The following is a 25,848-nucleotide window of genomic DNA, read 5'->3' as shown; positions in this document are numbered from 1 at the left end:
ACCGCGCCCCGTTTGTTGCGCAACACGCTCCAGAATGTTTACGTCGTTTTATTTCCTCCGCGCATTACATGGAAATATTTTTCAAAACTCCCAACTTCTAACGCCGGCGAGCTCAGTGTCAAAACCAAACCAGTCGTGTTGCTGATACACCGTCATGAATATATAGGAAAAGTTGAATAACTTACCAAAGAGAATTGAAATTCTCGGCCGTGAGGAGGAAAAAAATTAATGGCAGCCAGTGATATTGTGACATGTTGACATGTGAACAAGTTTCTCCCACGAGTATGTACATGTAATGCGTGAAATTTATGTTTGCGCACAACTTTTCCAAACATAAACAAGACTACAAGTCAAAGTAGTTTAAAACCAAAAATGCAATAAATATTTACGCACGTAAATCGCTTGTACAATTGCATGTGAATGTTTAATAAATATGTATTGTCTTAATTTAGTTATGGGGGTGCTTTAGTTTAGTTCCAATGCCATTAACTGCTTAATTTCCCTTTCAATTTCTGGTTCCACCTCAGCCACGAAACTTAATGTATATTATAACATTACAACATTAGTTCACTCGCCTGGTGAGTTAGTAACTTTGCCACCTTTCCACTGGCAGAAACACAAGTATTCCTGCTTCACCTCCACTTTCAACCCTAATGTGTGCCTCAGACGAAGCAAAAATAAATTAACTTCCAGATGCGCGGCTGATAAGCGCCCGCGCGCGCACCATGCCAACTCCCGAAGGAAAATTAAGTGCGTGCGTGCGAATTTGCATATTAGACTGTTTCGTCAATAACGACAAGGTCGGACTACGATAGCCCTTCGGCGAAATCACATTCAGCCCATGAACTATATTTTACTCACTTCCAGCGAACAGTCACGTCACAAGTGTTTAGCTTCACCTAACATAACACAACACGACACTGCTCGTACACAAAACATAACCTAACATAATATTACACAGAAAAGCGTTTTTTTTTCTTTTTTCTTTCTTTGTGGAAGTAAATAATATGTAGGTAGGTACACATATGAAGGGTGAAATGTTGGTTTTGCGATAACCTTGTTTCCATACCTGACAGCCTTGAAAAAAAGTTCAATTGTTAGGGTGGAAATTAAATTAGGCCAGCGTGCCAAGAATGGTATTGTTTTTAATTGTGCGTGAATATATTGCATCAATATTTAACCAGGTATAAAATATTTACTTGTTAATTTTAAGTGTTCTATGACGAAATGTCCACACTTTTATATGGGTCATGGGAGTATTACACATTAAAGTTTTATACACCTGAATTAATCATTTTTTTTTCATGCAAATTTTGATTGAGTGAAAAAAAAATAAGCGAAACGTTTTGTGAAAAAAACGAATCGAAATTTTTATTTGTTTTCTCTGATTGAGGCATACAATACGGGCAACTACAATGCCGATAATATTCTGTAACTGAAACTGAATTGAATTGTTTCGAATTGCATTCGAAATTGGGGCTTTAATTGCGAAAAAAACGCTTTCACAAAAATTAATCGAAAATATCAAAACTATAAATAATTTAATTTATTTTTAAATTAATTTCTTCATATACGTAATAATTTTTTGTTGTATTTCGTAATTTTCTATGGACTTTTGACTTTTATATTCTTGTCATTTATCAATCGTCTTTATGGAAGTCAATGTCCATATTAATGAGGGAGTTAAATTTGGAGCGTTTTTTTTGCTTTTTGATTCGTCAAACACGCGTTGTTTGTTTCCTTATTCAATCAGACACGCAAAAAACGCGTAGCTAAGAAAGTATTGTAAACGAAGCATGAATTATGAATGCCACCGACGGCGGATCGATCCTGCGGAGCGGCGGAACATAATTTACTTAAATGATTTTCATATATCGCCGGCGACTACCGTAAATCAATGCGCAACGACAAGTCTATAATTTAAATAGTCACAATCAATTCAACAAAGAATGTTTTGAAAAATACAGTTTATAAATATATGGTTTAAATAATGATGTGTACATTAAGCAATGTTTTATAATCAAATTACTCATAATTTTTATGTTTTAATTCAAAAAGAGAAAAAAATGTTGAGTTTTTGTCAAAAAATAGTTTTTAGACAGTTTTGCTCCAATAAATATAAAATTTTCCAAATTTTTGGCAAAAGTTTAATTTTCTTTCAAAATATATAACCAAATTATTATAAATAATTTAAAAAATTTCTTTTTAAACATTTTTTTTTTCTTTTTCAAAATACTTCATACGAAAAGAATTTAGAATAATTCCAATATGTATTGATGTGTTGTGAAAGGCCGGAACACATTATGTCACACGCTGGATCTCAAATGAAAAACGCATGAGCGACGAAACGAGACGAAAAGTCGAACGCGCGGTGAAACTGCAGACTGTTACGCGCAACAAATCACCAACCGACTGCTACAACCCTCAGCCCTTGCGCCAAACTACCACCATTCCACGAATTGAAACTAGAGTAGAGGTGTGATGCTGGTGTTGGATTTAGATACATATATATTTGCGAATCGGTGCACGACTATACCAACGCTGCGGCGTGATTTGCCTTGCTGAACATGAAACATGAAACTCTGAAACACCGGAAAACACACTGAGGCTACAGACTATGGCACAGACAGAAGTAGAAGCGAATAAAACACACTTCAGTGTGTGCTGGCGCTTGCAAGTCAACGACGTACGTTGGAAAATGTTGGGAAAAGTGTGGAAACGACGTTGGCGCGCTGGCAATCGGTGGAAAACAGACGAGAGCGTCACTCGAAGAAGGGAACGGCATGTGTGCACAACAGCCACTATTACCGATTTGGACTCGCGCAAACAAAGACGAAGATGGCACAGAGAAGAGAACGCGGAATAAATCAAAGCTCACTGCTTGTACAAAAGTGAAATGCGATAGGGAAATGTGAAAAATGTAGGGGTAGGTAATGCGTACTCGATGGCCGTCAAAAATGTCAAGAATCCATGGACGCCATTTTGAATAAAACAATTTTAACATAAATTTTTCAGAAAAAAATTCTAAAAACTCAAAAATATTGATAAATATATTCTCAGGTGTTAAAATGTATGTGAAATATACCTAAAAGCAAATATTTCATCACGTCAACTTGACGTGCCTAATACAGAGCTCTGTAATGTCGGTAATTTGCGTTGTGCGCCGAAAATCGAAGGCATTCACACTCCACGCTCTCTCAGTTGCTCCAAAAGGCTGTATCTGAATCGAAAGTGAATCGAATCGCAAGATGAGAGAATCCTACACAACTTAGGGTTCGGATAGGCATAGAAAGACAAGTTGTTGTTGTTTTCCTTTAATGGAAAGCGCGAATGACGGTGCTTAAATATCGCTACAAGATGTTCCACGCGCCCTGAAACGCTCGCAGCCTTCTCCTCGCACGGCAAGGCGAATTGATTGAAAACACTCGGGCCGGTATTAAATAGCTGGCAGTCTATTTGATGCGGTATCCCACCGCAAATTTATCACCATCACCAGCGCACAACACTGAACATCACCGCATGGCGAATAGGTTAGACGCGCAGAACGCATGTATCATTGGTATTGTCGTTGGCGACGATCGGATCGTTCGCGTGGAAAATTAATCAATAGCGCACAATCATATCGAAACACATGTGGCGTGGAGGAGTGAACATTGAACAGCTTAATTATAATTTGGAGAAATTAATTCCTTCGGTGCGGATTCGCAGCGGTATAAAGCAATTTAGCAAGGTTCCGATTGGATTCGGCTACGGATTCGACATTGGTTAATATGCTCACGGTCGTGATGAACGTGCGATTCGTTTATTGCTATAATAACGAAACGAGTGGAAAATCCACGATAGCTTCTTGCGTCGTGGATGCAAAATAGAATCGTTAAGTGTAATTGATGTTCGATTCGAACGCAGAGTGGAATTCACATCGATTTTCATTTAAACGGATTAATAAAGTTGAAAAAAAAAAGAAAAAAAAAAGATATAAAGCAACCAACCGTAGAGATTATTTCCACTAAATGTACATTGGGTTGCCTGTCTTACACACATTCTATCTACACTTTTATTTCGTTTGCTTTCGCTGGTGTTGTCGTGTTCTAATCATTGTGAAGATTTTTCCGAGTTTGCCGCGAGCATTTTCCGGAATTACATCCGGGAATCTCCAAACTTTTCTCGCGTTGCCGCTGACGACGACGGTTATGTGAAGTTACACACCGTTATAGTGTGTATTATTGCGAGTTACACATGCGCCTCGCCGACAAAGTTTCCGACGAGTTATTGGAACATTACCCAGCAAAACGCCGACCCAAGAAAGAGAGAGAGTGGTATACGGAGAAATGGGGGTGTTAGCTGGGGCATCCTAGTTTCACAATCGAGCAGCTTATTGCATTTCCATTAACTCGCCCACCGCCTACGCTGTTTCGCGACGCGCGAGGATTGTTAGTCCGTTGGCTTCCAATTACAACTACAACTGCGGCTAGGAAAATGCTATAACCATATCTGATGTTCGCCCACTTCGCGCACTTCGTGCGCAGTGTAAATTAATAGAAATTTGTGATTGCGCGAAAAGATATTCGAAACTCACTAGTAATTGCTGATATCAATTGAATATAACTATAATTGGATATTATCTGATTAGAAATCATCAAAATATGCCTAAATAAATCAAATTTATTTTCAAAAATTAGTAGCAAAAGAAATTACCTCAAAAAACATTTATTTTGGTACGAATTTTCAAAATTTTTGTATTTTTTGTAAAAACTGAAGATATTTTGCATTAAAAAATTTTAAAATATTTTTTAAGGATATTTCAAGCATTTACAAGTAATTTTTCAATATTTTTTTTATAAAATAAAACCCAAGTGCAATTTAATTTAATATTTTCTGAAAAAATGGCTTTATAAATCCCTTTTTTCTGCATTTTCTGTATTAATTCTTCAATTAAAAAAAGCTCATTTTTTTAGAAGACAAGATAAAAGAGAATATATTTGCAATTTGCTAGTATTATTTTGATATCCGATTATAATAATTTACTTTATATAAAATCAATTTTCATTAAATATGTTCAATTCATATTTTAATTAACAAAATCTACATTTATGGCCTCAAATATTTATTTTCGTGTAAATTTTGTATCATTCCCGTTCCGTTCCTCATAGAATTTCTCCACTTTGATAAGTTTTGAAGCTGCTTTACAAATCTCTTCTGTTTCCTTTCGAAACCGAATTAAGCCCGAAAACTTTCCCAAAGAAGACGTAGAAATCCCACGCGCAAAAGTTTCCAAAATTGCACCGAGGACCAAACAATTTGCTTTTCATTCCGAATCTCCAGCTCCCAAGAAATTTAAATTAACCTCAAAAATGTCAATCTGCCCGAAATTTCAGATATAAATATAAATATTCAACTTTTGACTGCTGCGCAGATAACTTCTGATGGATATAGATTATTATGTCAAGCAACTTTATTTACTTAGGTCATGCTTGTCGAAACGGTGTTCGGCGTTAGCTAATGCAATCAAAATTGGATGTAAATATTATAGCAGGAGGTAATACGAGCCCAATGGTGGCGTGCCACCCTCTCAGGGTTGCGGCCGCAAGAAGCACAAACACGTTTTCGTGCATTTCCACATGGTGAATTTTTAACGACGACTAATGGCCAAGTTGTGTGTGTCTGCGCGCCGGCGGAATTTATCGAATTAATAGGAAAATAGTTCCCAGACTTTCCGACATCACCCACACCCATATAACATTCGGTATTAGTGTGAAGCATTGGTACTGTCGTCGAAAGTTTTAATTCTCAGTTAAGCACAACATCAAAGTGTTTGCAGAAGCGTGCGACGAAATTAAAATTTCCGGCAAAACTACGTAAAATTTCGCGAGTTGAATTAAGCGGCGTGAAGGAGACGCTCCGATTTCGCATTGTGAAGGTGTGTAAGCAATTAAAAGTTGGAAAGATTCCGCGAGAGGTACAAAACGACTTCGGATTCGAGTCGAAGCACGTAAAAGGGTTGGATTCGTGTGAGGAGGGCGCAAATTAAAAGCAAATACGACATCGTTGGAATCAACGTCTTTCCTTCCTGGAATTGCGAGTATCCCGGAGACATTTTCATAAAATAAAAAAACATAAAATATAAATGTATCTATCCATTAAACTACGTAATGTTAAACTTTGTTAAACATGGTATGGTGAACTTCAGAAGTCGTTAATTAATATTAGCTGAGATTGCTGTTAATCAGGGCGATTTTCGTCGCATTGCACAAACATGCGGGAGAAATCCAAGGCGTACGGTGATATCTGCACTGTGGGGAGTTCGCTCGCGTCTCTCGGATCCCAGATTCGTGGTGGGCGAGAAAGTTACGGAATTTCGGCGTATGCATGTGTATAATAAAATATGCACGGGACGAATAAACTCGCCAGATTCGGTGGATATTATGGCTCAAATCTCATGCAAATGCCGCGACGTAAACCGAAATAAATAAATACAAATACAAAGTAGACGTACGAAATATGAAACGTGAAATACACGAAATGTTCTGAATCTAAATGCCAGATGCGGCGGAGCTTCAGATACTCGTAACTTACAGATAATTTCATACAGAAATATTAAATTTTATCCTTTAAAAATCAAAATTTTATTGAATTCGTACAAAAATCTAGATTTTATTCAAAAATATGTCTATTGTCATCGGGACACCGCTTCGGCACCTCAATAATAAGACATTTCTATTTATAAGCGCAGAAAATTCCATCCGGTGGAAAATATCAAGTCATGCAGAATAATCTCTGCAGTGTGCGAAATATTCCATAAATATCATAGACGCGTAAAATTTTAAACCTCAATATATATAAATATTTCTAAATAACGTTCATAAACGTGTTTTGCTTCATTTTTGTTGTGATAAAGATAAGATTCTCACCTTGGCCAGCAACAAACGCATCACACGTCGATACCACGATGGCGACCAGCAAATAAAACCACAATTGTATTTGCACCATTTTTACAAGTTATTTTAAAATCCACACGCACATTAACAAATTTTAAACACCGATCACTTCAATAATTAAATAAAAATCATATTTTCAAAAATATGACACTGTAATCCGTCTTCTTAGTTTATAATCCTGTTAAAATTGTATTTCACTGAGTTTTAGAGTCACTAGTTGAGGTTTACTATTGCTCTTATCATAATAAATCCAGTGGCAATTAAAATCAAGCCTCGCGCCCGCAAACACAGATTCGCGCCGCACATGAAATATCGTTAGATATGTAAATCGCGACCGACCACGGCACCGGCACCACGTCAGCCCGAATATTTATCCTCCGGGCGCGAACACATGTACACGCACTCCCACACTAATCTCCTGCCCTCCTGCTTGTTCCTGCTTGTTGTTGTTGTTGTTGTAATGTGTGCGGTAAAATGCGAAATTCCACACGCAGCAAACATACACACTGAGAGGGGCGGGTCTCGCCACAAGTCGCAAACTTGTCGGATGATTTATCCACCCGGAAGTCGCACAAGACACAAATTTCTACAACTGAGTTACTAACTTATATAATATATAGATATGTTTATGTTTATATATACACTGCACAGTGTTAAATTTTATATTTTTAAGTGTATTTTGTGTTGATGAAGATATAGTTGTGTTGATATTATTTTTGTGTTTGATAAGGAGTCGAGGTGCGTTTGTTGATCGCGGGAACAGACACACGGCACACGACACGACACGCTCGCGTGGCTATCGGCGTACTAGGAGCGCGGCGGCGCCAGCACCGCACGCGTACCCTCCGTCCTCCTGATACCGCGCTGCGCGATGCGAGGCGCCAGCGGGAGGAGCGCCCCTCTACTTTCCGAAGCCACACGCACCGAGCGCACGGAGAGGTAAAGACGCCGCGGTTGATATCACTCCGAGGTGATATGACAAGTGCAGCAGAAATACACGCAAATATTCGAGACTCAGGTAAATGTTGGAATTTGCAAAGTTTTGTGTGCAGTATGGATGATAAACATATTCAGATAATATAATCTTCATATAAATTTAATTTATTAAAATATCAACGTAAATTTTAGGAAATATAGCATTAATTAGCAAAGTTTTCATTCAATTTGAAGTTTTATATGAAAATATATGAAAACGTATTTAAAGTATCAGAATTAAGAGTTTTTAATAGTAATTTAAGCAAAATATGTAAGTTTATTACATACCTTGAGTGGAAAACAGTGGTTTTGACGTTTCCTGTACACAAAACAGTGTTTTCCAATGACAAACAATTATTTCTACTCGTTAAACACAATATTTCTTGACCATAGCTAAGAATACAAAGCAAAATTCCATTTAAACCCAATCTATTGTCTTCATTATTAAATAAACTAATTGGAATGCATTTAAAAATACATTCGGATAGACAATAGATTCATTATAATTCGAGTACGGTAAGCTGCTTACCAGCATTATACTCGTAACTTTAATTGTGATTGAATATTAAAATGCATGTAGAAATTAAATATTTACTCGTACATTGAAGTACTGGTCGATTTCCATTTCATGGAAAGATTTTGTAACATAAAATCCACTCGTACCGGTAATTAATTATTAAGTTGCTTATAAAAAGCAAGCATGACACACTGACAAAATGCGATTTGACGTTCCAGTAAGACTGCCCCAAGAACACGGAAAACGCTGCGGAAACAGTGTCGAGATGAAAAAATGACGAAGGCGTTGCGCGCGGAAGGAAAACGAGGCAAACGAGTAAAAGTGAAATATTTCGAGCGAGACGCGTGTCTTGCCTTCGGGATCACCTAAGCAAACGACAAAATGACAAAAGTGACAAAAATATTTCCACATCACAAAGAAAAAATAAAAATATCAACTATACTTTAGAAAATTTTTCAAAAAATCATAAATATTTCAATATTTTTTATAAAATTTTATAATTATTTCGTTTCAGAAAGTTTTTTAAATTTTTTGTTTTTGATTAAACACACTCTGTATATTTCAAAATGGCGTCGTATACCCGTGTCGCCCGTGTCGGCAATTGATGCACGTAGAGCTCGTCTTTGCCATCGTCATCCTGATGGCACGCGTGAAAATTTGTAATAATAAATATGTTCGTCAGTTTCCATCTCGGCGCGCACGCATTTTTTCCTCTTTCTAAGTTTTTCCGCTCTTCTTCTCCTCCAACATCTTAAACTGCGTTGGTGTGTATCCTACGTGCAGCAGACGGGAAATAATAAACGAATAAAGACGTTAAAACGTAGATATCACATCACGCTGTAAAACCTCCAAAACCAGCCATCAGAAGTTTATCCAAATACAAAACGCAACCGGTTTGTATTAAATCTCGCATCGTATCTGCATTGAAGTCAAACGGTTCCAACATTAATTTGATTGCTCGCAGCCGAAAAATAAATATTAAATCAATAAATCATTCGGAAGCTATTGTGATGCTTGATTAAGCAGTATTGTTGGTGAATTGCTATCGAGAAGTTATTGAACAGGTGGATTATAATCTTCAATTGGGGTTTAGGTTTATTTGAATGTGTTTTTGCATCACAATAGGGAGATTTCTTGAAATTTTTTCAAACGGATGTATAAATCGACTCAATCAAACAGCATGATGTTGAATTTTATTTTTCAACACTTCAGAATCTTGACAAAGTGTTAATTTAATCATTAATAAACTTTATTTTTTACAATTTGAAAATATTGCCAAAAACAAGAAAAACTAAAAAATATTTAAAAATTGAAGAAAAATAAAAAATAAAGAAAAATTTAAAAATATTTTTAAGTTAAATTAAGCATTAATTTATTCAAAATACATTTTTTAATTTTTAATTAAAATCTATGGTTTAATCGATCAATTTTATCCCAAAAACATTAAAAAATAAATATTTACGACTTTCTCAATGATTTTCTTGTTTTGTAACAAAAACTGTCAATTATCTATGTCTCAGTCCCGTAATCTTTCCGGAAACCAGCCCGAAATCGAAGTCGAGTGAGATTGCACTTCGCTGTACGTTGTTGGCCCGAAATGCAACGTGGTCCACCCACCACAGCTTCCTCCTGCGGAAGAGCATCAAGCCGGGAACACTCCATTATATATTACTCGATCAATCAAGCCGAGCAAGGAGCCAATCAAGTGTGTATTTAGCTTGTCTAGGATGTTGTGGGTTTTCACTCTTGCTCTCACAACGCCAAACAATACATCAAACACAAGCGATTGAAGAAATTGATGATCGCAACACAAAAGTTGCATTGGTATTGACGTTCTGGCGCTCATACTTTTCCAACCAAATTATAATCGCGCCGAATTAATTGAATACAATCAATTTTAATGACGCTTATTGATGCATTAAAACAGCAATATGCATAAATCTCACAATGCGGCTACATAAAACAAAATTGCGGGAGGCGGCGCTCATAAGCTTTATCAGCGGGCGTTTCAACCCCCGGCCAATATTTGTAATTATTGTTTTCTGACGCTTGTTGGCCGCATTAAATATTTATCGCGTGATTAATCGAGCATTACGCTTAAAATAATAATTGCGCGGTAGGGCGACGATAAACGCACGGGAGGCTGCGCCTCCGCCCCCGATAATCGTACGCGCGTCATTATTAATTTCCGCCCGGCCGAGAGGGTCACATACGCGCGATTTTATCAAAGTCCGACGCGGCGTAATTTGACGGACGGACATGGGCATGCGGGAAGCGTGATTGCGATGGGGGTGCATGCGTTCGAGTACATTAATATCAATCGGGCGACAATTAATAAGCATACCTGCACATTGCGCATATCAATCGCATTCATGGCGCTGCTAATCAGCAGCATCTCGAAATAGAAAATTGAAATTTAATTTTGACCGCCCGGAGAGGAAAAAAATAAAAATTTATAAATTATTTTTGATGGATATAATAGACGCTAATCGCATCTAATCGTTTCTAATGATTCATAATTTCCTAATTCGAGCGGTACTTAAATGCGTGCAACCGCGTGAAAAATTCATTTGCGTTGTGTTATGAATCGCTCCGATTATATGGGCATTTAGGCGTCGTAAATTTCACGCTGTTCGGCATCTTCACATCTTCTTCATTTCTTCGGGCTTCTTGAGATAATTTATTTTCTGCTTTTTTAGATTCAGGAATTTTTTTGGGACTTTTTCTTTCGTTAACTATTCTTTATTCAAGTGAAATGATGGACATACTCAAAAGAAAAAAGTGAATTAAAGGGAGGTAGTAACATGCAACCAAAATTGCAAACTTAAATTTTAAATTTTTATATGTTAAAATTTAAAGTTAATATTTCAGTCAGTAGCATAAAGTACAATAAATAAAAAAATATGCAATTATGATCCCCCTTTAGAATCCCTCATAACTTGAAAACTATATAAGCTAATTTGTGCCCACTTTAAGACACTTGCCTAAAAGCACCAATTTAACCCTCTTAAAGACTAGACACATACATTTTCAACTCTCTTTCAGTTCAAACACCTTTCTATGACTTGTCTGCAACACCGCAGACAATCTTCTCTTCATTCATTCCACACCTACAATACAACCAAACTATGACTAGTTTACTCTGAATCCTCCAGATTAAGACCGTTAAACTTTAAATTTAATATTGTTGTGGTTGTGGTCAGACCAAATTTCACCTTTGAATTTCAGCCTGGGACCCCTGTTCGACTCGGCGACAACCCGAATAGACGCACAAATTAAAGCAATTCATAACGTTTAAACTTGGCGCACAGTGTACTCAAAGCAAGTTCGCCGCCAATTGGCCGCTCGAACTCTCTCGCCGGCCGAGGCTATTATTCGCAGTCATAATGCGCTCGTGATCGCCGAATGCAATTAATATCGCGAGGAGATGACAGCATCTGATTGCCCCAGGTCAAAGCACAACTTGACTTAGGTCGTGACTTGAGAATTTGTCTAGACAATTTAACGTCGAGTGCTGGTGCTCGGTGTACAAGTACTTAGACAATATTCAAAATTAATTTAAACGTGAGTTAACAGGTTAGGTATGATGATTAGAAGGTATGTGGATTTAAATTTTGCGCATGTGCAGCATGCACAGTTTGGAAATTTACAGTCTATAGAATTAGAGAATAGACAGATAGACATCGAGTTTAACGAGCGTCGGGGAGGTTGTGAGCGAGCGCGCCGGACGGACGATAATAAATAGACATCGAGCGGGTGTCAGAATGACAGATGCTTCGTTGGGGGTGATTCATATGCGCTGGTGACTTACCCCAAAACGCACGCACGTCGAATTATTGTTTACATTATAAAATTTTACGTTTTTGGGCAGCTATATCAAAGATTTTTATAAAAAATTGTTTAATTAATTATTATCTTATTTTATAAAAATTATTTTTTAATAAAAATTATCCTATATCCTTTGCAATACATCAGTTAATATATATTCAAAATTTCATGATGATATGATGAGTAGTTTTCGCGTGAAACCGAAACAAACAACCAAAAAACACTTTTTTTGCATTTTTAGTACATATTTAAAGATTTTCTATAACTTAAAATATAAATTTCAAAAAAATAATATTTTTGGCTTGTAGTTAAATGTATTATGATGTTAAAAGTGTAAGCGACGCACTCTCTACCTCAAACACACCTTGGCGTCACGCTGCGCTGTCATTCTTTGCGTGCCGGCTAGAAAATGTAACATGCTGGGTACCTCTATACACACATGCTATATTTATTGCACGGTGAGTCGATGCCTTGCACTACTATTCAACTATAGACTGCACGACGTAAAATGCGTTTCACACCGTGTTTGAGGAGAACGCAGCCGACGAGGATAAATTTGTCACGCGTTTGACATCGCCACGCGTCATTTACGCACGCATAGGCGACCACATCACATAAACAAATATTGCAATGCAATTACCTATAAAATATTTCACATAAAAAATAAATTTTAAAAGAAAACATCGTTTAAGTGTTATGTGTGGTTAATTATTCGGTTTTAAAGTATTAAATGTCAAATAATAAATATTTTGAGGTTAGTTTTTGTAACTATTGTAACATAGGCAACTTTTTTACGTTTTTGTTAGTTATTTTTGTAGAAAAACTAATAGTGTAAAAATATTCAGTGAATTCTAGTACTTGGCGCTAATAAAATTGAGGACATTATTAATTAGCACTAATTACGCGTGGTGCAGCCATGCGCGTTAATGCGTCGCATGTGCGCACATCACCATTAGTTCCATTAGTGAATGTGTTCATGAGTTATGCTGAAAATAGAAAAGAAAAACACACAAAACAACAAAAAATAAATTAAATGAAAGGAAATGCATACTGGACTCCCGCCAGAAATATTTCCCATAATATATCTCTACTACTGACCAACAGATGGCGCTACTTGATAAATCATTATATTCCAGTTTTTTTCTTATATTTTTAAAGAAAATAAACAAAATTTTTACTAAATATGTACATATGTACATTCAGATATCATGCAATACGTCGCAGAGGCAAAAAACATTCACCACCGCCGAGGGTAAGAAAAAATGTCGAGCGTGACGCATAAAACAAAGCCGTAGTCGTTTAAGAACGCATTCGCCTTCCACCACCGCCCACCGACAATACAACTACTTCCACCCTACGCACACAATTGCATACAGCCCCAACCAAAGCACACATATCTACATTGTTGTAAGACTAGTAGACGTAAAGAGTAAGACTAGTGGTAGACTATTGCCGCCTTCAGTAGTAACATATCCGCGAGTTTACTGAAGGACCTGAAGGCTCACGACGTATGGGCGAATTATGTAGGGGTTGTACCGGGTCGTAAAAATGCAGCTGGGGGAGAAAAAAATAAAAATAAAAAACAAAATGAAATATTTGTCTGAAGAAAACAAAATTGTTTAAAATTATTACTTTTGATGTTATTTATAACTGTGAAATAATTCCGTTTAAAAATGAATAGCTCCGATGATGAAAAGCGTAATGACGTAGAAATTAATAAACACCGTGCTGCACTGGCTCGACCCGTGACGCGCATTGAGTTGATTTAATTAATTGTTTATTACGCCGGAGCGACAGCTGTTTGACCTTTTCGAGTATTAACTGGTCTACTCCTCGACACCGCACCGACTGCTGATGGAACTTCATCAACACGAAAATAATCCTCACAATCACCGAAAATAGCAATTCCGAGCTATTTAGTCACCCAATGAACACACTGTATACGTTTGAATCATTGCGCTTTTATTTCTTGTTTATTCCATTTCGGGGCAAACAGATTGTCGGGAATAAAGCAACAAATGCATGCTATTTGTATACTTAGCCTATAACAAATGTGACCCGTGAAGGAAGAAGGGTGCTGCCATAAGGAAACTAACCCCCCGAAGTGAAAACGTTGCGTTCTTCATGATCGTCATCGCTTTGGTGTGTTTTATTTTATTTCGCGCGGCGGCTCATAATTAAAAGCACTCGAAGAGGCGGCAACGCCGACGATTTGAATAATGATTCGTTTCGCAGGCCCGAGCGACCCGCTTAATTAAACTTATTTCTGCGGGCGCGCACGAATAAAATGGACCTAATCAGATTCCTGCGACGACGAGCTGCTTCTTTGCGGGGTGAAGCACTAATTCCCGTGGACACTTTAATTCGCAACATTTTATTTCAAGAGAAAAAATATTTTGTTGCGGTTTTATGATAAAAAAATGTTTTTTGATATTTTTTTGGTAGACGTCTAGTCGGTTTATTATAAATTTGTAACAATTACGCTTTACTTTTACACCAAACGAAGGTCGATTGTTAATCGAGTCTATTGTCATTTCTTCATCACATCAGCCGACTCATTTTTGTGCTCTTACAGTATTGTCTCCTGTCTCCTCTGCTTCTTCACTTCTTGTGAAGAACACGCATTGTACTCTGTGCTCAACTCGTGTTCATTCTTTAGTTGAATAATAAAGGCCTAAGGAGACGTCAACCAAAGTTGTTGATATTAGTTGATTGAGTTTTTGGGAAAAATTTAAGGTAACGTTTGGTAAAAAATCATTTACAGAAGTTTTTTGTCAAAATTAAAGACCAAAGGAGGCAAAAACTAAAATTGTTGATATAAATTGATCATATTTATGTGTTTTTTAAAGTTTGCTCTTAAATCGTTTATTATTTGATAAATTTTCTAAATTTTCCAATAAAAATTGCTATAAAATTACCAACATTAATTTATGCCCCTTTACACTTTTTCCTCTGCTTGTTGATAATAACAAATAAGACTCCTACGAAAAGAAAACACTCGAGACGGTTGAAAGCCACAAGCCGACGATGACGATGACGATGGGTCGTATTCATGCACACAGCGACAACGCCGACGAACGACTAAATTAAATGACGATGCGCAATTTATTCATCTTTTCTACACGAGCAACTCGAGACCTTTGCTGCTCGCTCGCTCCGAAACGATTTGTATTAAATATTACGAAACTATGCTGAAGACACGCCACGCCGGTGGTTGGGTGCGCGCACGATAGAACAGTTCAGAAGAAGTGGAGTGAAGAGTCGGCAAACAATGTCGCGATTACAAACGACGCTTGAACAAAACCAACGCCTCACAGGGTGGATAATGACGCGTGTAGGAAAAGAACACTGCAAAATCATCATCAACATAATATAATCTTAAAAGTTTTTGGAGATAAGTGGAGAAAATTTATGTTTTTAAAAAATTTTTTTTAATTTTAAAAATTTATTTCTTCAGGTATATTTCTAGAGGAGAATGAATGAATGAATGAACTCAAGGTTAATATGAAGGGTGAAAAGCGTCGATTCAATGATAATGTCGGTGTTGCCTGGTATTCAATTCGCAACGTGCCCTGGAGTTAATTTATCCCATAACGCACTCCGCACGCACCCCTGAAGAAACAGAATACAAAGGTGGTTGGTATAAAGCCACCCAAAATAATTTTCAATACCTCTCAGCTTATTTATTAATAGAAAATTTATATAAAATTAATTTTTACTTTTCCACAATTTTAAAACACAAAAAATGATATTTTAATCACAACCGGCTAAAGCCGTGACTAAAGTACTTTAATCACGAGTTTTAGTCACGGGCTGCAGTTTGCGCATGCGCATTTGCCATACAAAATCCCATGTGAGGCAAAAATCATAAAACCTGCATGTTATTACTTTCCATGCATTTTATTACCAATTTGTTCACATTCACCCTAGATGCGCTATGTGTGGAATGAAGGGTGGTTACCTCCCTTGAACCGCTCTTTGCTCTTTCCATAATGCGGCGAAAATGTCCCGCCGAAAAAGGTGACTCACGTTGATTGATTCGAACGACTCTCCACGGCACACGCACCACCAGTGTGGTTCGAGGGGGCGCGATATGAAAACAGCAAAGCTGTTAATAGCAGAGGAATATGCCAACGCAGCTTGCATGGTGGCACCTCTAAACCTACAAGGTTATGATTCATGCTTAATAGCATCCGGATGCAGGAAAATGTAATTTTTGAGGCGTGTGTACTCCCACATTAAATAACAACATATTTTAAAAGCAAAACTTATTTTATTTTCAAAGTCTTAGTATTAGTATCATAGCAGAGCTATATGATGACAGATGTTCTTAGTTTCATGTTCACTGGTGATCTCTTCTGTGTATACGAATAGTGTATCCTAGGAGGGTTTAAATCCCCTCAAGGATAGACTTATCTAATCCTGGCAGGCTGGTAATGACACATTATATTTAGACTAGAACTTAAGCCTGACTACTAACGCCATCTATGTGTCAGTAGTGCATAATATACCTACCTGTCTGTTTTACGAGTATATTAAATGTCTGTTTTTACTCTTTATTGTGTAATATTTCAGGTAATTTGTTGTAAAAACAAAGTTTGTTCGTGCTTCCTGCTTTACGACGTACAAAGTGTTGCTTTTACAACTTCCAGTTCTTGCGGAGCACCGCCGCCGCGTCACACAAACTGAAAACACTGAAAGTTTTATATGACTTTAAAATCGTTCGATGTTCTCCGGACGGAAGCGGCAAATTTTCCGAAAAGACGTATCGCACACGCCGCCATATTGTACACTCGTTTAACTTCGCCGCGTCGCGAACGCATTAATAAAACGTAACATATCAGCGCTTTACTGCACTCATGGGAAAGTATAGTTGAACACGCTGATGCGGAACAATGACAGAGTGGCGCGGGAGAAGAAGTAAAACAGTGCGAAAGTTCTTTTAATAATTATCCATAAATAAGCGAGGCGACACGCATCGTAGGAAAGACAGTAAAGCTCACGCAGTGCTTAATAATAGATTATATTAACGCATAACGAAATAACGAGCGAAGCGCAGCGTCATTATTTACCGAGCATAACTAATCATAATCAATGACTAACACCGCGGAAGAGAGTGACACAGATGAGTCGGTTGAGACTAAGCAAGAGGCGCAACTAGGTCGTTATTTTTACAATGGTCGCGCCCAATTATTGTTCAGTTTTCTTGGAAGTTGCTATTCACGTGTGAACAATTGCCAATTACAAAGCAATATGATATTATTAAATACTAGCTTTAACCCGCGGCCCGCGAATATCTAAAATAAATGAAGTAGAATGGCGGGAAGTTTAAAATGGCAGAAAGTATAGTCTATAGAAGTATAGTGTACAGTCTCCATAGTGTAGTCAATTGGATTTGATGTTGACGTAGCTGTCGGTAATACAGTGTGATAATACAGTGTGATGGTACTATAGTACTTAGGTTTGAGCTTCATTGCTGGAATGCTAGATGGCGTTAAAGTAGTCAAATAGCTTGATGCAGAGGTATTATTGGCTAAACAATTTCTTTATTTTATTTAAAAAATAATTTTTTTATTAAATAAAAAGTAGCCTATAACCATTCGGGTACCACTAAAAATATGTGTACAAATTTTCATGTTGATCGGTTAAGTAGTTTTTGCGTGAAAGTGTAACAAACATCAGGACTTTCGCATTTATATTATTAATAGGGATCAACAAAATTATTATTGCGGAAATTGTTTTTAAATAATCATTTTGCGCATGCGTAACTTAAAAGTGACGTCAATAACTTAAGACTTAACCTAAACCCTAAAGATATATTTCTGCAAATTTTGAATTTTGCAGTTTATGCATTACATAAATTTCATTAAATAAATGTTAAAAATTAAATTTTTCAATTACACCCTTTAGATCAATTGTTTTCCTGCCTGTAGTTTTATTTCTTTTTGCATTCTTGCCTCTTGAACGCTTCGAAAGTAAAAAAAACATTTAATTTATTTAGGCATTAATCAACATCATACCGCCACAGATAACCCGGCACGATAGCGCGGCGTAAATTAATTGCCCAAAAAAAGAATAGCAAAAAAGTTCCCTTAAAATTACTCAATGGAGTCTCGCCCTTGAAAAATTTTAGGGGCGTCACACGTCAAACCCCACTAGCATTTGTTTTCTATTTTACTCGTATTTAATCGGATTTATACAAATTGATACAAAACAACCGTTGCTACAATAAAAAAATTAATTGAATTGCCGTATTTTATTTTAACATTATTTTCTTATTAAATTGCTATCGAGGTAATTCTTTACACAAACAATATGATGGAAGGAGTGACGAGACGTCGAGAAAAAGAGCAATTTGCCTAAGCGCATTAATACACGTAATACTTACTTTGTTTAATGTAGTAAAAAATGACACAAATAAGTTAATAGGATGAAAATGATGAAATTTTTTTTTAGATTTATAATAACAATTTTTGATAATAATGAAAAAGCGTATGTTTGTAATTTCGTAATTTTCGGGCATTAATCACATAGATATCGCATTAATGCTGTTATTACAGCCCTCGCGCGCGCAGGAATCCTCTCCGGCTTGACCCCATATGCTGTGGACAAAAACAGCGTGCAGTCAGCACAATTACGCCCTCGCATACGGCACGCCGCGCACGTAGCTGATATCTCTTCGGCGCGAGTGCGTGTAGGGTGGATTTATATTCGGGGTCCGGCTGAAAATCACTCGCGTATGCATATATACACTCACCCACCTTTAGCCGCCGATTCGCTGAATTCGTACGCGAAATTAGTATTTTGAGCTTATTTCTACTGATTAATTACTGCGTAATGAGCTACCAATATAGAAATTTAATTAATTCAATTTCCCTTCGATTTTACGATAATTATAAATTAAACATTAGTGTAATTTAGTCTCATTTTTATTGTAACTTTAGTGAGTTTTGTTTTATTATGTTGGTGTTTTGTTGACACAGTTGGTAGTACTTGGTACCAATTTGTGCGCGCGCCCAAACACGAAAATATTACAATAAACCGGGCCAATAAATCAAATACTAATTAGAACAAACAGGTCGAACATGTCAGCGTACATGCGACGCGATGCAGCGCGCAACATGGCGGCCGATTGGGCGTGGGTGTTGGCATGATTATGTTCGACCCGATGTTGACAACGTCAATACAACATTGCATGCGATCAGCGAGCCGGCCCCTTTACTAATCGCACACTCACGCATAATAAACCAACACAAAAATTTCAAAATTTTCACTTGGATAATCAAAAAAGTAATTAAAGTACTTTCTAAAGCACTACTATCGTATAAGCTTCAACAGCAATGCCATTAATTAACTTGGCGTATTTATAGAGATGTGAATGAGTATTTTGATGTCACAACTATTAACGGCAAGTGCAAGTCAAGTCGCTGCGAGGTAATTCACTGGAAATTTACGGGAATATTAAGAGAGGCGTTATAAATGAAGTTGTCGGTATATGTCGGAAGCGAACACGAAAAGAAGGCAACTAAAAATACACCAGGAGCAAGGAAACGCTGAGATGTAGAGACAAACATCAAAGCGATGGCTATTAACGTTATTAAACTACGTTTATAACGAGTTGAGTCAATTGCGCAAAGTTTACAAGTAAGATAGTGCAATTTTAATTCTTTAAACATTACCAGAAAACTAATTAAATTGAGAAATAATAATTATAAAACAGGTTATGTCACATAAAAATAAATCAGAATATATTTTAGTGTTCGTGACGCGGCGCGCAGATGGCGATAGTTGCGTATTTTTATGTCATGCTGTAAAAGTTGCCAAGATTGCATTTTTAAAAACCAATCCATTAGAATCTTTTTAATGTTTTATCTATTTTTAAGGCCTTATAATGCTTTTATTCTTTAAAATTCTTAATAAATAAAGTACCTACTTAATATAGATTAACTCTAAATTACCTTTATCATCATAAAACAAAGAACTCACGCTAATACAACTAAAAACTCAATCAATCAATATAATTATGAAATTACCACTGGATATAATTTGATGAGTAAATTATAATTCAATTAGCTTTTAGTTTTAGTTCATATAGATAATCACCAGTAACCTCCACAACCACAACGGCAGATTATAATAACCGACGCATGTCTAATCATTGATTAATTATGTAACGTATTGTTGCATATTCTGAAGCTTATCCGATTAATTAATCAGTATATTCGCGATCGAAACAATGACATTAAGAATACCGCGCTTTTTTCTGGTTGAAATTTATTTTCTACATTTCCATTTGAATTTAAGCAGTGAAAAGAGTGACGAGCGCGATTTTGGGGATGAGATTAACCTGGGATTATGCAGTTTTTGGCGTGCGCACAAATTAAACCCTCGTAAGTCCCTTTTCAACTACTCCGGTGCAGGATACAGCTGCACTCTGGCGAGTATTAGTGGTAGTAGAACGGATTGAACGTAGCTTGTAAGGCTTGCGCTGTTGTTGCAGGTCCAGTTGCAGTATTTCACCTGCATGAATCACCAGAATAACAAATAGTTCCGGTCGCCAGATCTGCGCATTCGGAAAAAACCGGGACAACCAATTACGCTTTGCTAATTCTGACCGAATTAGCATCCGGTGGATTAAAAAGAGTTACAACCCTTCAATTTGCCACCGGAGCTGGAATGGTTTAAGTTAAATTGAAAGTAGAACTACATGAAAGTCAAAAATTTTATTTTTTAAATAATTTTTGCGTTTTTTGTTTTGTTTTTGCTTTATTCTCGTTTTTTGTATTTTCTATGCCTCGGGGTGAAATTTTTGCGTGGGTTCTTCTCTCTTCCGGTCGTGCACGCGTTGATAGACAGGTATTAAATTGAATTAACTTGTTTTCAGCTCTCCAGACTTTCGTTTTTCCATCTCTCACCACCCGAGGTTTTTTTGCCCGCGGGTGTAAGAGGGTAGAATTTGTAGGTCTGGACAATACCGGCCACAGCAAAGACCCACGCGCGCCGGAATTGAAGAGGAGGAACGATGATGACGATGGAAATACGGAAAGGCGTCGAAGCGAAAGTTATCTCGGAACCGCATGGCTACCGGCTCGTTTCGTTTCAACTCACGGATGGATTCGGGAGCTGAGGAAGAATGAAAGAGGTTGGAACCATTGACGTCAAGCGATTCGAGTGCTAATAATATTATGAAAAAATTGAGCTGTCGAATGCGCTAAATACGAAATCAGGAAGTAGAAGAATATAGAAGAAGGAGCTATGATTATTCAAGTGAAAAGATAAAAAAATCAAAAAATCAAATCAAAATTTTGCTTTAGTTATATTTATAATTTATTGTGATAATATTTTTATGATCCCCTTAATTCCCTAAAACTTTTTCCGTTTGAGTCCAAGTTAAAAAAGCTCTCGACGTTGATCTTCAGAAAAAACATGATACTTTATTAACAATGCCTTTAATAATAAACAAACAAAAAAGTGCTCGCTAAGTGCGGATGATATCAGAATGGAGCTTTTTTCGTGTTCTTATACACAAATAAAGAATAACAAAAATTGAGAGCAATCGATGCACACAGCTTCTTCTCCTCCGAGAGCAAGAAAGAAAAAAATATATATATGAGGTGTCTAGACGGCAACGGCCGTGTCCCAACGATTTTCCACTGGTGCCTGTGCCTCCTGCCGCTCCTCAATAGCAAGAGGCCAAGAGGCTACGTTTACATTCGGCATCACCTTACGCGCGCCTTCTAATAAGAAGCAAACAAAACAGCGCAAGACATCGTTAAATATTTACCTAAATTATCCAAGCGCAACAAAATAATAATAAGCACGGAAAGCAAAAAAAGTATACTCCATGGCACAATAGAAATTAAAATTGTTTTTATTTATATTAGGTGCTTTTACAACGCTCATAATCATTTTATTGTTATTAGAGTTAAAAAAATGCTTAGCACGTTTGATTGCACATTAACAGCAGAAAACAAATTAAAAAATAATGAAATTGTGCGATAAAATGATAAGAGTAAAATGAAATAAGTTGAGAACGAAAGCAAGGAGAAATCTGCATGCAGATGGCGGAGGCGCCGAGCGCTGCAGAGAACGCGATGAGGAAAATTGCATTTCGTTGACGATACCGATTACGATGACAATGCATACACAAAATTCACAAGAGAACAAAGAAATTAACATGCAACAACACTACCAAGATTACAATTTCGTGAATAGGGCAAGAAATAGGTTAGGTTTCTTTAAATTAGGTTAAAATTTGATTTTTAAGGTTATTGTATTATAATTAATGATATTTTTAAAGAAATAATAAAAAATACAAAAGTCATTTTTGTAGTTTGTAAATTTAGTAGAATGTCGTGTTTATGTTGAGGAAATCAGAGCAAGTTTTGCGACGATGATATATTAGCATTCGACATCACCTGACAAAATATTTTGACAGGACAAACAATATTTTACCAGCGCGCACAATGCCTTATTATCCAGCCAATAATATTGTGATCTGATTATGCTCGACTGCAACGCGCGTCGAGTCGGGCAGGGTCGAAAAACACGCGTCGGCGGCGGTGGCGGCGCCATCCGGAGAGCGAAGAGCAAACGCGATCGATCACTTTATTATTGGCCCCGGTTTGTTCCTACCTTGCTCCGGCGATGCACGCGTACTACACGGCTGCAATAAAACCGCGCCGGTAACAACTTAATGACTATTGATTATCGCATTAGGTGCCTGTTTGCAACGATTTTCAATATTAGTGTACTTAAACCTAGAGAATATTTTAAAACGCCCACACAATTTGCGCGAATTAAGTTATTCGATAAACATGTTCCAATAAAGCCAATTGTTTACTTCAAAGTGCTTGAATAGTTACGCCACAAATGTTTTACTTTTGTATATTAAGTATCAAGTGGCTAAACGCGGACTTTACTCACGAGATTGATTGAGCAATCGAGTGTTTAACAATGTTTAGCCACGTGACTTAACCTAACCTAACCTATCTAAAAGTTTTACTTCAACGTGCTTGAATAGTTACATGCTATACTTAAGAATTTACGGCTTTCAATAACAACCAATAAAGGCAATAAAAATCAATAACAAATGATTGGTATTCAATGCGGTCGTTGCGCGCTCAAAACTTTACTGTTTGCCGCGCCACCGAAAGCAAATAATAATTTAATAAGCAATACACAAGGCGCAGCGGCGATAAATCCACGAGATTAACAAAGTTTTCGAAATTTCGCCCCGGCGTGCCGCGCGAAATCTCGAAGACTATCAAAACTGCCCTTTCATTGCGCCGCGTGGCAACTTTCTCGCTTCTTTTCACCCAAGCGTTGATTTTTTCGTCAAAATTTGAAATTCATCCAGCGCATAAAATATGAAAATGAAAGAAATTTCGGCGTTAAAATTATGACCACGAAAAGTGTTTGCATGACGGTGAAGATTTCGCACAGGCGAGAATTTGTTCTTCATCTTGGGGGGGAATGTCGTGTCGTGAATTTTTCCATATAAATTTTTAAAGCCTTGGAGTTTGGGTGAAATTATTAATGAACACACAAAAAAGTTTAGGATTTGCAAAATTTATTTACACGCCTCTTGGCAGTAGATCACCAAGAATACATGGGGTGACTTTTACACCGCACGCCATCTATAATCAAGTAGTTTATATTTTTTTGTTGTTTTGAGGTTAGGAAAAATTAGACATAGGTTAAATGTAGCAATTCATGTAGTTTTCATAATCATGACCGCGCAGACAAGTTTTTGTACTCGTAGTAAGTCAACAAACACTTTTTACGTGGTAGTTGTTTTATAATGTTTTCGGTTTTGTTTGGAGTCTATTTTGCGCGCAATGTGGGTCGACTGTTAGTTGCACGACGTAGAGTTTGGTTTATATTATCTTTCAACCCCGCACTTTGCTCGTTATTTTTCGTTGCTTTTTTTCCAGCTGTGTCTGTTTTTTTTTTTCGGTGTTTCTGTATTTGTTTTCTGTTTTGTTCCAACAAAATATTCGAGACCAGACAACTACACAACTCAGCTGGATTTTACATGCCGCAGCAAGTTTTATGCTCAGCTCACTAACTATTGAATGTAAACTTTTTATTTAGAGCTTTTTATGTAAGTGCCTACGTAAAACTACTAGTTTTTTTCTCATATTTTGCGTTAAATAAGTTGATGGGAAAACTAGTGCTAGTGCTGAAAAATATCATTAAAAAATGAACATTTCTATTTTTTATTTAACAAAATATGAATTTATTTATTCTATCTACTATAAAAGCACTCTAAATAATGATTTTGCAATTTTTTAGTATTCCTAACTATACTGTATATTTTCACATGGAGCAAGACCAAAATCGTCAATTCCGGTACAACGTTAAATCATACCAGCGCTCGTAAATTCGACATCGAACGTTTTTTACTCGAATAAACAAAAATTAAATTCCGGCCCAACCGGTAATAAATGACAGATAATTTTTCTCTCTTCGCAGCGCGTTTTCGGCCATTTTTTGGGGCCCGGGATTTTCGTTTCGGTTTTCACTCGCGACACTCGTGCATTCATGAACGTTTGTGCTTGACCGTGTCGTAAATCATGCGACCTCAAATGGACACGCGACGTACGAGCGCACACGCTCACGACATCGAAAGAGTGGAATTCGAGCCGGCCGCAAAAATTATATTCGAAAAAAGTACGCACTCTGAATACATACTCGTATAAAGAATGTAATAGCCGTAGTGCGGAGTGAACGAGCGCGAATTCAAACGTTTTTCCAAGACTAAACGCTAGTTTTATCTTAATGCAAATTTCCTGAACCAATAAATTATTTTCGAATAAATCTAATCGGCGTATTATTTGCGTTCGGTTTTTATGCGGGCTATAAAGCGACGTCTGTCGTCGGCGAACACAAAAATAACACAAAAATGACGGTGGAATACAAGAGAGCGTAATAAAGTTGAACCGTTTTCAAGACATGGCGAAGAAGGATTTTCAAAGCATGATAAACTCGTGAAAAGAGCACGCAGGCAACTTGTGTGCTTGCAAAAAGGATGAAAAAGAATGGAAAAAAGATGAAAACAAATGGAGTTGACTTAGGTCTGGGTTTCATCCCTTTTAAATCACCCTTAGAAGAAAATCTAAGTATGAAAAATAAAACCTACCATTTTATTTTAATACTGAAACTTTATGAGCGAATCATTAAACGAAAGAGAAAAAAATTTAAGTACACACCGACATATTATTGAACTCATGCAGTTATTTTCTGGAAATGTGCTCGACAACATCTGCATCGCATTGAAAACATTGGAAAATCTTTCCTTGCCTCGCGCGCGTTGATTACTCACATATTTCCTATTGTTTTCTTTCAATTTCCTTCCATTTTTCGTTCGTTATTCGTTAAGTTTTGTACATTTTTCCACGATGTTTGTGCGTTTTTGTTCGTCCTTCAGCGCAATAAACGTTTCGCCAGCTCCAAGCACCGGCGATTTATTTTTATGGCTTTTATAACACTTTTTAACACAAATCACTAGAAGCGGGCGAGAATTTCGTAATAAAAATCCGCCGATCGGCGAGTGGACTCTGAGTAAAGTGGAAACTTTTATTTATCACT

The 25,848-nt window shown here is 37.0% G+C and overlaps 1 protein-coding gene across 3 annotated transcripts in view; it reads right to left on the bottom strand.

Annotated features, from left to right (window-relative positions):
* Positions 1–7,777, bottom strand: part of side-VI (sidestep VI) — a 147,041-nt gene extending 139,264 nt beyond the window's left edge. For all 3 annotated transcript variants that reach the window (XR_010549800.1, XM_065311879.1, XM_065311880.1), the window contains exon 1: positions 6,909–7,777. Coding sequence is in view for 2 of the 3 variants with exons in the window: in XM_065311879.1 (XP_065167951.1) it covers positions 6,909–6,987 (79 nt within the window). In the remaining variant the exon portion in view is untranslated. The remainder of the gene's footprint in view (positions 1–6,908) is intronic.
* Positions 7,778–25,848: the final 18,071 nt, after the last annotated feature.

Source organism: Atheta coriaria, unplaced genomic scaffold, assembly GCF_025399875.1.
Source record: "Atheta coriaria isolate IRGN ID8LTWV9N9 unplaced genomic scaffold, Caltech_Dcor_3.1 hic_scaffold_9_pilon, whole genome shotgun sequence".
In the NCBI taxonomy this organism is placed as follows: Eukaryota; Metazoa; Arthropoda; class Insecta; order Coleoptera; family Staphylinidae; genus Dalotia; species Dalotia coriaria.
Note: the sequence above shows the minus strand (reverse complement) of the source record. Positions and strands in the feature narration are given on the sequence as shown.